The sequence below is a fragment of the Theropithecus gelada genome, chromosome 13 (assembly GCF_003255815.1).
Source record: "Theropithecus gelada isolate Dixy chromosome 13, Tgel_1.0, whole genome shotgun sequence".
NCBI lineage: Eukaryota > Metazoa > Chordata > Mammalia > Primates > Cercopithecidae > Theropithecus > Theropithecus gelada.
The window spans coordinates 64,373,705-64,386,645 of record NC_037681.1 but is presented as its reverse complement, the minus strand read 5'-3'; the positions used below and the strand labels follow the sequence as shown (position 1 = coordinate 64,386,645).

Below are 12,941 nucleotides of genomic sequence, written 5' to 3'. Positions count from 1 at the left end.
TTTTTTTTTTTTTTTTTGAGACGGAGTCTCGCGCTGTGTCACCCAGGCTGGAGTGCAGTGGCGCGATCTCGGCTCACTGCAAGCTCCGCCTCCCAGGTTCACGCCATTCTCCTGCCTCAGCCTCCGAGTAGCTGGGACTACAGGCGCCCGCCACCACGCCCGGCTAGTTTTTTGTATTTTTAGTAGAGACGGGGTTTCACCATGTTAGCCAGGATGGTCTCGATCTCCTGACCTCATGATCAACCCGCCTCGGCCTCCCAAAGTGCTGGGATTACAGGCTTGAGCCACCGCGCCCGGCCTAGTGTATTGTTAAGAGAAACTTCAGCAGAAGGCCAGCACATTCAGATAAACTTTCTTTATACTTGTGAAATCTAAAAGAAAAATATCGGGTAGATTTCCAATATTACACATGTTCTTGATTTTAGTAACTGTTCATTTTGAAAAAATGTCTATTATTTTTGTGTTCTACTTCTTGGTGATCTGCCTTTATGAAGATTTTTTTACCCTTATCCTTACTAGTTCTCTTTGAAGCTACTCTGTTAGGTACTTAATTAGTCAATATAGCTATAATCTTTAAGTTATTCTTAATATTTGTTTTTTAAAACATTTTTCTTGTATTTGTCTGGAACTTCATATGATACTGTTTTTTCTGGTGTTTTTTTTTTTTTCTCCTAATATGTATATTTTTTCTCTCCTCCCTAGCAATGGACTTTGTGAGCCAAGAACAAGGTGAAATGATTATGCTGTATGATCTCTTCTTTGCCTTCCTACAAACAGGAAATTACAAAGAGGCCAAGAAGATCATTGAGGTGTGATTTTAACTACAGTATTCTAATTGTAGAGCTATTTAGACTCTTAATTAGAATACATTTAAAAATTTTAACCTTTAATTACACTTGTTCTGATTCATGTTAATAGAATTCAATCCCAATAATGTGGGGGGAGGGGGATCTCGGCCAGCTTCTTTTTTGTATATAATTACAGTTCAGAAAAGGCAGTCTGGTTGTATATTAAATTTGTTTCCTCACTTTGTTAAATTCACTATTATATATCAAAATGATATTTGCATATTAAATCTTGGATTGTGGAACAATTAAATTAAACTGGCATTCCGGGGTGTAAAGTTGCTAATCCTCTTTGCCAAAGAATTCTTTGTTCTTAAAAGCAGTGGAATTTAATTTGCTGCAGACCATGCTCAGATTTATTTGTAATGCTTGTCTACAAGTTAATCAGCCAAACAAGTGCTGTCTGCAACTGTTTGGCATTTAATTTAAATTTTCTTCTTCTTCTTCTTTTTTTTTTTTTCCCACTATGGTAAGCAGCTTATGGGAAATGGTAGGTGACAAACCTGGCCTATTTAGGATTAGTATATTTTATCTAGGCTTTACTAAATTTTGCTTGGTGGAATTGATAAGTCAAGGGCTAACTATAAAAGTCTGTCCAAATTGTGATTAATTTCACTATTAAACAATTCTGTGTCCACTAAGAAAACAAAACATTTCACAGAAGATGGACCCATTGCCTTAAGAAAAATTATTTCATGTGATTGAAACTGTTAACTTATAAATACATCAATAATCATGGGTTTTCTCAGATTATACTTTGCTTTTAGTCAGTGTTGTTTTCCAAAAATAAACAGGGGACAGGATGCAACAGTGGTGTTTGACCTCCTTATTTGTATATTGATGACTGCTTATCATGAAACTGAAAATGTAGGCACACAACCCAGAAAACTATATTTTTTTCCTCCTGATGTTTTTTGAAGAGAATGGTGTAGTATAGAAAAGGAGGACTGTGAAATCAATTCAGAACTTTCTTCTCTTTTCATTTTATGACTCAGTCTGCCCACTTGTCAGCGGACAGTGGGGCGTGCTGTCGTGCTATGTTGGACAGGCGCTTCTGTAGTTTAAGTGGTTCATTTACATTTTCTAGAAAATGGTATAATTTCTTCCACATTCACTTCTAAAAGTACAGTGAATCCAAACCTGAGAAGAGCTGTCTGGCTATTGAGTTCTGCTGCCCTATATGTACAGTGTCAGTATTAGCAGGTCACTGATCAGAGCAGAAATGAAGCTCAGCTTTGAGAGGTTCTACACGAGGAAAGCATGTGCCTGTCTTTGTGTAGTAAGATGTGACAGAGCCAGAGGCAGAAGAGTGATTTCTTGTTTTGCCATCTACCTGCTTATGTGATAACGGACAAGTTACTAAACCTTTCTAAGCTTCCTCATGTATAAAAGAGAACATAATACCTGTCTTTAAGATTCAATCACATAATGTAGGTAAAGCAGCTTGCATGTTTCCTGGATTATGGTAAGTGATCAATAATAATAATTCCCTTTGCCCCTTAAAGGTAAGGATTGTGTTGTCTTCTTTACCTCACGTAATTCAAAATACGATGTTCAGCATAAGGTACATGTTTGTCACATGAATAGGCAAGGGAAGACTGCCTCTTAATTACTTAGAGCTTTGCCAGAGTACAACCACATTTAGGAATGGCTGTCTGCTGGTGACAGAATTTTTATAGTAGGTGTGTACAAAATTTTTTAAAGGGTAAAGAATAGCTTTACAGAAAGAATACTACAAGTCATGAGCAACATTTTTATAATTCCCAAAAAAAGCAATAGTGTCTTATCATTGGGTAGATTCACTATGGTTGAATTTCCAGACTTGCTTTGTATTTGAAGCATTGTGGAAATAATTAGATAAACCAGTCATAGGCAAGGTTCAGTGTGTAGTAAATATGACCTGTTTTTTTGTCTGTTTTTAAAATGAGTTGGCATACGTGTATCATGTGTTATGTGTAATATATTTGACAGTCTCCAGTCTTTTTTTTTTTTTTTTTTGAGACAGGGTCTTGCTTTGTTACCCAGGCTGTGTAGTACAGTGGTGGCTTAGCTTACTGCAGCCTTGACCTCCTGGGCACAAGCCATCCTCAGAAAGACCTAGTCTGAAAAAAGTCCTTTCTATAACACTTCATCTTACAGCAATTACTACATTTTGTAGATTCTCTTATTAAAGGTCTATCTCTTCAACTGGAATGAAGGGAAGGGAGAAAGACTGAGAAGGAAAGGAAGGAGGGAAGGGGAAACTGGTCCAACTCGGAAGCCATGCAAATGCTATCAATCACCTTCGCTAAAGAGCTTCATTCTGGAGGTTTCAGATGAAGAAATCTGCCAATACCACCTTTAAGGGTTCATGATAGGAGATACTGTATCAGATCTAAGAGCTCCGTTTATCTTGTACCTATGTTAATTCACCCTATTTTCTGTTAACTCGGGTCTCTATCCGTTATTTACATAGCATTTGAGATGACTGAGTAAAGTGTCTTAAAAATCCACCACCATTACCCTAATTTTGAGTGTAGCAGTGTTTGGGGTGAGAATTAAAAGATGAATTGTGCGTTTCCACTTAGAGTAGAGACAAAAGCATTCCAAGCAGAAGGAACTGCCTGGGCCAGGACCCTGAGGCAGCAAAGAGGTTCCTCCCTTTATCCTTCTGCCTCTTAGAACTCTTATTAGATAACACTAATAAAATGACATCTGGAGTGTCTGGTACATTATCAGACATTTAATAAATGTTAGTTTGATTCCCTTCCTTCTCTATGCCATTCTTTCCTGTGTAGAAGTCAATCTTTTTATCTCTTCTGCAGATACATCCTCTGTAGGCTGTCTCAAGAACTCTTGGGAATCAAACCCAAGGGAAGAGGTTAGAGTAAGAAATGCTAAGTTTAAAGCAGAATTTTTTTCTCATCTTTGTGTTGGTTCTGAGAACCTAGCAGTGCCTGGCACATGACAGGCACTCAGTAAGTGATTGCAGAACTGCTCAAAGGGGTAAGGGTTAAATTCAATAATACATTTCTTGATAGAAAACCTTTAATATGGTTACATTTCATACGTTATTTAACTTTTTTGCTTGTATATATAATCTCTGCCTGGTCTTGAAAAAAAAAAATGAGTAACCCGAAAAGTGATACTTGATATGGTCTGCAACACTTTCTTCCTGGGAGGTAAATGAAGTACCTGAAAAGATCATAGACTAAAAGAATGAAGTCATTTTTCTGTTTGTTTGTTTACAGAGAAATACCTTATTTTACCATAATTTCTAGCAATAGGACTATTGGACTAGCACTCAGGAACCCTGAGTTTTAGTTCTGGCTCTGCTATAGGAACCATAAAGGAGATCCCATCCATAAAGTCATAACAACATTGCTGTCTTTATGTATCAGGGGCTTTCATAATGGTAATGACATTTGACCCACTTTTGAGAAATGATCCTAAATGAGCCTAAATGATCTGAAAAGCAAAGTAGGTAAAGATTATAAATTATGATTATTACCTGTAACAGTGAAAGTTTTTCTCAAAGGAGAAAGGGCGCAAATGAACTTCAGTTTGTTTATGAAATGGAATGATGTGGCCGTTAAAAATAATGCTTACAAGATTTTGGATTTTCGAATTTGGAATGTGCAACTAGTAAATAATACAGATAATCCAAAAGTCAGAAAAATCTGAAATCTGAAACGCTTCTGGTCACAAGCATTTTGGATAAGGGATACTCAACGTATAGTAGTTATGGAATTTGAAACCAGGCCCTGAGTTTCTGTTTTCTGTTGGTTCCCCTGTACCTTCCTACCTCCATGATCTCATGACCCCTCAATACCTGAACTGTCAAAAACAACTTACCCTTTCTCCAGAATTCCTCTTTCTTGACTTTTCCCTCTCTCCTTATCTGCTGTTTTGCCTTTCCATCACACTGCAGCCAGAGTAAATTTTGATCTCTTCTCAGTGGGGGGAAAAACTCTTTTGATGACTTTTAAGACCAAAAGTTTGGATTCCAGTGATCTCCCAGTCTTTGTTACTAATTCAGGACTTTTTATCCCATTTGCCTTCCTTAATAAGCCAGGGTGAATCCTATACACAGACGATGGATTTTAGAGCTAGGGGTTTTTTTTCATTTGTTTGTTTTTGTTTTTTTGTCTTGTCCCCCAAAATTTCAAGATATGTCAGTTCTCATGTAAATGTATACCCCCTTCTTTCGTGAGTTAGTTTTGTGTCTCCTATAACACCTGATCAGGTGGATAATTTTTAGTTCATATTTTCCCCCTTATTATACATGGTCTTCAAGTCTATCTTGGAAAATTTTAGAGAAAAGGACAAATGCTAAAAGATTTAATAAGTACCATGAGACCTTTCTTGCTCCCTGTTCTGTGCTATCTATGGGGATAAATATAGTTGATCCTTGAACAACATAGGTTTGGATTGTGTAGGTCCACTTACGTGTAGGCTTTTTTTCAGTAACTATATTGGAAAAGTTTTTGGAGATTTGAAAAAACTCGCAGATGAACTGCATAGCCTAGAAATACTGAAAAAAATTAAGAAAAAGGTATATCATGAATGCTTAAAATATAGGCGGATTCTAGTCTATCTTATCATTTGCTACCACAAAACATATACAAATCTATTATTAAAAGTTAACATTTATCAAAACTTACACACAGCATAGACTATACACGCTGCCATTCACAGCTGAGAGAAATGCAAACAAAAGTAACAAAGTACTAGTCATAAGTACATTAAATTCACTGTAGTACATATTGTATTACTGTAATTATTTTGAATAACACCATGACATCCATACACAGTATCACTAGTGATGCTGGAAGTGCTTCTAAGAAGTAAAGTTGTGACATTTCAAGAAAAGGTTGAATTGCTTGATATGTACTGTAGATTGAGGTTTGCAGCTCTGGTTGCCTGCCATTTCAGATAGAAATTCATCTTGTAAAAAGATGTCATAAACTTACAATATCAAAAAATACAATACTGTAAATGTATTTTCTCTTTCTTACGATTTTCTTAACATTTTCTTGCTGTAGCTTACTTTATTGTAAGGATATAGTATATAATACATGTAACATACAAAATATGCATTAATCAATTATTTGTTATTGGTAAGACTTCAGTCACCTGTAGACTATTAGTAGTTCAGTCTTTGGGAAGTCAAAAGTTATATGTGGGTTTTTGACTGCACAGATGGTCAAACTCTAACCCCTACATTGTTCACGGGTCAGTTGTACTTGAACGGTACTTAGGTTGGGGTGGGGATGTTGTTTTTTTTAAAGAGATGGGGGTCACACTATGTTACCCAGACTGGAGTGTATTGGCTATTCACAGGTGCAGTCATAACACACTGCAGCCTTGAACTTCTGGCCTCAAGCAATTCTCCTGTTTCAGCCTCCCGAGTAGCTGGGACTATAGGTGCATGCCACCTTCTCCAGCATGTTCTTGTCTTTGTCCCTTCTTTAAAGCCCTTGTGGACATGGTTTTTCCTCCTACTGTGTTAACTAGGGGACATGAGGCTAGAGCGGGCGGTTTTTGTTGTTGCTTTCATTTGACATCTCCAGCAGTAGTGGCAAGAAAAATCAGAACAGGTGAAAATTTCTATTTGAGTTAAATTCAGGATAATCTTCCTTGAGACAGAGTTTGAAATGCAGTAGAAAAACTTTCATTTCTTTTTACTTAACAGGTAATAATTATTGGATATCTGTTTTTACTAGTATACATAGAAGTTTATGATAAGCTTTTATGGTAAATTTACATCAGAGTGTTGCAATGAAATTAAAGTAATGACAATTATTTTTGGCTTTGGATTACTTTTTCCCCCTATACAATTAAACTTAGTGAATTGCAACTGTAGAAAGTTGTGGTTTGAAGCACAGTAGTTCAGGTGGAAACAAACATGCAATTGTTTCTATAAAAATAATTATTTTATCCTCACTATTCATTAGATAGATTGTATATAGCAACACAGAAAGAACTAAAGATGAGTTTAATTAACATTAACTGTTTTTTGATGTTATATTTAACATCCCAATTAGAATTCTATTCTTCTCCATGGTTTTATTACATTTTCTATTTCTGCTTTCAACTTGCAGCGTTCCGATGTTAAGAGATAAGCCAGAAATCTTGACTATTACAGCAGCCTAGGAGATTTAGTTAATCTGACCTAGATGTTCTTTTGATGATTGAGATTTATATTTGAAGTTCTCAATTTCAAAATGAAACATGGGAAGATCTGCCATATAAATCGGCTGTCTTGCCAAAGACAGGCAGATTAATCAGCCACAAACCGAAAGAGTATGTCATAAAAGTTGTGCTGTTTAGATTGTTGGCATTTGGATCAGCAATAATACTGAAAGTTGTGAGTGAGTGTAGTCCTTGCATATTGCCATGTTCTAAAGAGGATTATTTCTTAATTTTTCAAGGGCTTTTAGTATATATTGACATTGCTTTCATTTTCAGTATTACGCATGTGAAACGAAATAAATAACGTAAGAAAAATCCTTGAGAAGAAATTGTGCCTGAATATAGACATTAATAGTATTTGAGACTATATTTCAATGACTAATTTATTCATCAGTGATTTCTTTTATCCCAAAAAGAGGATACAAGAAATGAGAACAAGTTATCCAACTTCTAGTCTACCAGTTTTTCTGTCATCCCACCAAAGCTGCAAGATGTTAGTTTCCACTTCAGTACTTAAATTAACATTGTACAATGTTATTTTTTTAAATTAAAAATAATGAGGACTTATAAATAAGAGATTAGATTCAAGGGATACCTGGTTTGATCAACAGAAGTGAGTGGAGAAAGCAGGAAAGGTACCTCCTCTAGACTGTAACAGCCAGGGCTAATGAGTATGTAGTTTTCTTATAATGCTGTGATTGAAATGTAGTGTTTAATGGTGAAGCCCTCTTACAGATGATGAAAATACTGTAGAGTGACAAATCCTTGGAATTATGTTGAAATGCTTTGTATTTTATTCCAGTATCCAAAATTGTAAAATAAGTGCTTTGAGGCCAGACTTACTGACCAAACAATAGTAATTTCGAATTGAGGATGTAACATACGTCTCAATTGTTTAAATAAACTAAGACTATAAACCAATTTTAAAGTACTTAGCTTGTTTTGCTGTCTAAACATTTAGTTTTAGGTGCCAGGCAAAAGTCATTAGAGTACTTTTATCACTGTGAATTTTGCAAAGCATTTTCTTTTAAAAACGAAAGCCAATGGTTTATTATTGTGACAATTGTTATTTTGTGTAACATTGATAATTTTTGTCTCCTGAGTCTATTGGAATATTTATTTATTTATTTATTTATTTTTTTATTTTTATTTATTTATTTTTTTTGAGACGGAGTCTGGCTCTGTCGCCCGGGCTGGAGTGCAGTGGCCAGATCTCAGCTCACTGCAAGCTCCGCCTCCCGGGTTTACGCCATTCTCCTGCCTCAGCCTCCCGAGTAGCTGGGACTACAGGCGCCCGCCGCCTCGCCCGGCTAGTTTTTTGTATTTTTTAGTAGAGACGGGGTTTCACCGTGTTCGCCAGGATGGTCTCGATCTCCTGACCTCGTGATCCGCCCGTCTCGGCCTCCCAAAGTGCTGGGATTACAGGCTTGAGCCACCGCGCCCGGCCGTCTATTGGAATATTTAAAGTAAGTGTGTGTGTGTGTGTTCAAGAGAGAGAGTGTAAATGAGAAAGAGCACATGTGGTCAGGCGTGGTGACCCATGCCTATAATCCCAGCACTTTGGGAGGCTGAGATGGGCAGATCACTTGAGGCCAGGAGTTTGAGACCAGCCTGGCGAACATAGTGCATCCCCGTCTCTACCAAAAATATAAAAATTAGCCAGGCGTGGTGGCACACACCTGTAATCCTAACTACTTGGGAGGCTGAGGCAGGAGAATTGCTTAAACCCGTGAGGTGGAGGTTGCAGTGAGCTGAGATCATGCCACTGCACTCCATCCTGGGCAATAGAGTGGGACTCTGTCTCAAAAAATAAAAAAATAAAGAGCACATGCATGTGAATGTTGACACACCCATGTTTTATTTGACATTTTCTAGTTTAATTTATTGCTTATTTTTGAACTAAAGAAAGTATAACCATTTTAATAATTAAAGATTTATGAAATGAACATTGACCTGCAATGCAGCATTTGGAAATAATTGGTATCTTCTAGGCACAGGTTAAATATAGGCTGTGTTTTATGCTCTGTTCTAATCTTACTTAAAGGTCTATAATAACTATAGGGTTAATTTTAGTTTTGTATTAGTTATAGTATAAATTTAGTATATACATTGTATACTAGTATATATAGTTTAGTATATATGTTTGGCAGCAAATTCATAAGAAAAGAAACTTGTCTTTGAGGAAAAAAATAATTTTCAGCCGAAGCCTTACCTTGGGTGCTATGTGATTATTTTATTTTACAGACTCCAGGGATTAGAGCTCGATCTACAAAGCTTCAGTGGTTTTGTGACAAATGTATTGCAAATAATCAGGTTTGTATTTGATTTTGATGTCTCAGTCACCTAAAACTCTGAGTAAAAGGCAAGGGTCCTCTGTGTCACATGAACGTTTGGGGATTTCGAGAGACGGGGCATTGTGGAAGCAGTGTTTATCTTGGTTGTCTGCCAGATAAGCAATGGCTTATTTATTATTCCTGAGGTGTAGTAGAAACCCTAAATTGTTAACCTGGGCCCTGAAGATTTTATCTTTAACTAGTTGGTTGGAGCAGGCTGACCTTGTGTCCTTGGCACTAATGCACTAAGCCTTCATTAGTCCTTAGTGGCAGGAGGAGTTGCTTCCCAGAGCTCTGGAATTTCTGCTTGCCCTCCTCTGGTGCAGGTACCTGTTTGCATCATGCCAAATAAAAGCCCCAGGGCAAGAGGAGTGTAAAATTTGGAGGGAGAAGTATTTTGTTAGTGTACGATATTCTCATTGAGTTCTCCCACCCAGATCTTTGAATTAGTTATTCATGTTGTGTTCTTGACTCCAAATTTTTTTAAAATCATGGTAAAATAAATATAATGTAAGATTTATCGTTTAACCCTGTGTAAGTATACAGTTCAGTGGCATTAAGTTCATTCACATTGTTGTGCTCAGCCCATTAACTTTTGAAATGAAGTTAAACTGCCCTTTGGTAAAGCTAATTTGAAAGATTATTCCACTGCTGTTTGTTAACTATAAAATATATAGCAAGGTAGATCTATCTCTTAATCTTACTTTTAAGGTTGAAACTCTGGAAAAATTAGTGGAGCTGACACAGAAGCTATTTGAATGTGATAGAGACCAGATGTACTACAATCTGCTAAAACTGTATAGTAAGTGATTTAACTATTTTTCATGTTTTCATTTATTCTGTTGAAGGCAGTGGCAGGAAAGGAGTGTTTGGTTTTGAGGGAGCTCCAGGGATTGTCAGAAGGCAGTTTTCATTCAACAGCCTCAAAATAAATTGAATTTTATCACAGAATGTTATATTGTAGCACTAGGCACTGTATATCTTCATAATTTCTGACATTCTTACTGCAATAATGAGAAAGTACGAAAACCTTCATCAGAACCACAGAATTTAATAGGACTTTTTGAGGTAAGAATGATCTTTCTGTTCTTTTTATTTAAACCTTCAGGTAAATTTATTGGTCACTTTTATAAATAGGTAACCACCAAAACGTTGATGTATGTAGATATTTTTTTCTTTTTGCAAGAAGATGCATATCTTGCATATCTATATACAAACTCATTGTTAAACAGTTTTTAAAATGTCGTATATTTTTGACTCAGTTATATATTACAAACATTTTTCTATATTTAATCACCTACAAATAACTAATATACTACATAGATGTACTAAAATTTATTCAGCCCATCTCCTGTTACTGGGTTTGTGAATAGATTTCCATTTTCCATTTCTAAAACAACACTACATTATTCATTTTTGTGCCTTAATCTTCATTCACATCCTTAACTCTTTTCTGAGGCTAAAATCTTAGTATTTGTATTTGACATTTCAGAAACTTTTGATCTCTCTTTTCCGACAATGCTCTAGTACTTTTATACCAGCGTACACATTTGGAGCTTTACAGTTTCTTTTAGGATATTTCAGTGGAGAGAAATAACACCTAGAGCAGCCAGTGACCTTTCCCTATTTGATTCATGGATATTTATCTAGATTTATTGTTCTTCTTTTGTGTTGGCAAATTTCCCTTCACCAAACAAATAAGGGGATTTATTTGTCTTTTCAGACTTGTGTTTATTACCATTGAAAGCTTTCTTTTACATCTTGATGATGTAAATGAAATTAAACTTGCTAAAAAATTTATATTCCAATTTTTGGTTTTATTGAAATACACACTTCACAGTGTAATTCTTAAGACTTTGGCTTGAGCGATGATCAAATTTTTGCACACAATGCTGAGGTTGGTATTGAATGTATAGAATTAAAAACCTGTATTTTAGGCAGTTGGTCCTCAAATTGCAAATTATAATCTGTATTTGAGCACTAACATTCCACTCTACCTACTTTTTCTTCCTTTTAAAGAACAGTTTCATGATGAAATTCTAATGTGCCAAGCTCAAAAGAAACACTGACTGTATGTCTGAATGTGTCTTATTATTTCAAGTAGTCCTCATAGAAGACTATATAAACTTTGATTCAGGAAAAAAAAAAAAAAAATCTATGAAGCCCTTACTGTGTGCTAGACATTGTGGTAGGCACTGCAGATGTAAAGGTGTAGTGCTCTGCTGAAAGGGTCAGCCCCATCACCAAGTCTTAACACCGCAGCGGGTAAGAACAAGTGTAAGTATGTGGTAGTCTAGGGCCACACAGACTTCTTCCTATTCAGAAGAACTTTCACTATTAGTTTTGTTTTGTTTTTTGTTTTTGAGACAGGGTCACCCCAGCTAGAGTACAGTGGTGTGATCAGAGCTCACTGCAGCCTCAACCTCCTGGGCTCAAGAAATCCTCCCACTTCAGCCTCTCAAGTAGCTGGGACTACAGGCATGTGCCACCACACTCTGCTAAAAAAATTTTTTTTTTCTTTTACTTTTTGTGGAGACGGGGTCCCACTGCATTGCCCAGGATGGTCTTAAACTCCTGAGCTCAAGCAGTCTTCCTGCCTCAGCCTTCCAAAGTGCTGGGATTACAGGCGTGAGCCACTGTGCCTGGCCTCTTTTTTTTTTTTTTTTTTTTTAAGAAACAATAAAAATATACAACGTTTAGCTTCATCTTAAAATTTCCATTAGGGATATATGGTCTTTGAGGTTTAATACTATTTTCTTGTCCTTAATTTCCTCTATCTGTCCTGTTGGACACCTGTCTCCAATTCTTGTGTTGCATTTGAGCCAGTAGTTTGAGAAGGTTGGCAGAGTGTGGTTAGCTTCTTAGGAGGCTGGAAGCCAGTGGAATCCTATAGAGAAGTATACATACTTTTTAACCACATTTGTATACCTACCTTCTGCCATGTTATAAATAGATAATCTGATTATAATAGGCCTAATCCTTTCCTTTCTGAAGAAGTTGCAAGCTATCCCCTTCTGCATTTTGCCTTCAGACTTGTGCCACTATTTAAATATTGTTACATGGACTCAGTTGCTTTGAAATGGAACATATGATATGAATTGGTAGTAAATGTGGACTCATACTTTTTAAAAATCCATATTTTGCATTGTGGATTTCTTTCTTAGGATGCAATTTGAGCCCTTGAAAGAGATTGAATTAGTAGTTTTTTTTGGATATTTGTTGAAAAGCAACTTTCCTTTGTTTATTTTAAAACAGTACTTTGTACACACTTAATTTTGTGGTAAATTATACTACAGAAACAGGCACAAAATACAGATATGTAGCCCAGCCAACACCCATGGAACTGCGTTGCATAAGTCTTACATACATTTAAATACAAGCTTTTATTAACATAAAAGTGCTTGCATTTTCTGTGTACTCAATATAATATGATCTGTTACAAAATTTTGTCATTATTCAAACTCCATTTCTATCCTTTCCAATATATTTTGAGCTTTCATTGTGACAGTCTTGCAAAATTAGCTTCTAGAAACTATAACAAACATTAATTACATGAATGAAATGACTTCCTCACTTGCTTAAGGAATTT

General features: G+C 36.1%; 1 protein-coding gene across 1 annotated transcript in view; it reads left to right on the top strand.

Moving 5' to 3' along the window:
- The window catches only part of LRPPRC (leucine rich pentatricopeptide repeat containing), a 119,431-nt gene that overhangs the window by 71,782 nt on the left and 34,708 nt on the right, over positions 1–12,941 (top strand). Inside the window, exons 25-27 of the mRNA XM_025405824.1 lie at positions 703–809; positions 9,264–9,332; positions 10,064–10,154. Coding sequence (XP_025261609.1) covers positions 703–809; positions 9,264–9,332; positions 10,064–10,154 — 267 coding nt within the window. The remainder of the gene's footprint in view (positions 1–702; positions 810–9,263; positions 9,333–10,063; positions 10,155–12,941) is intronic.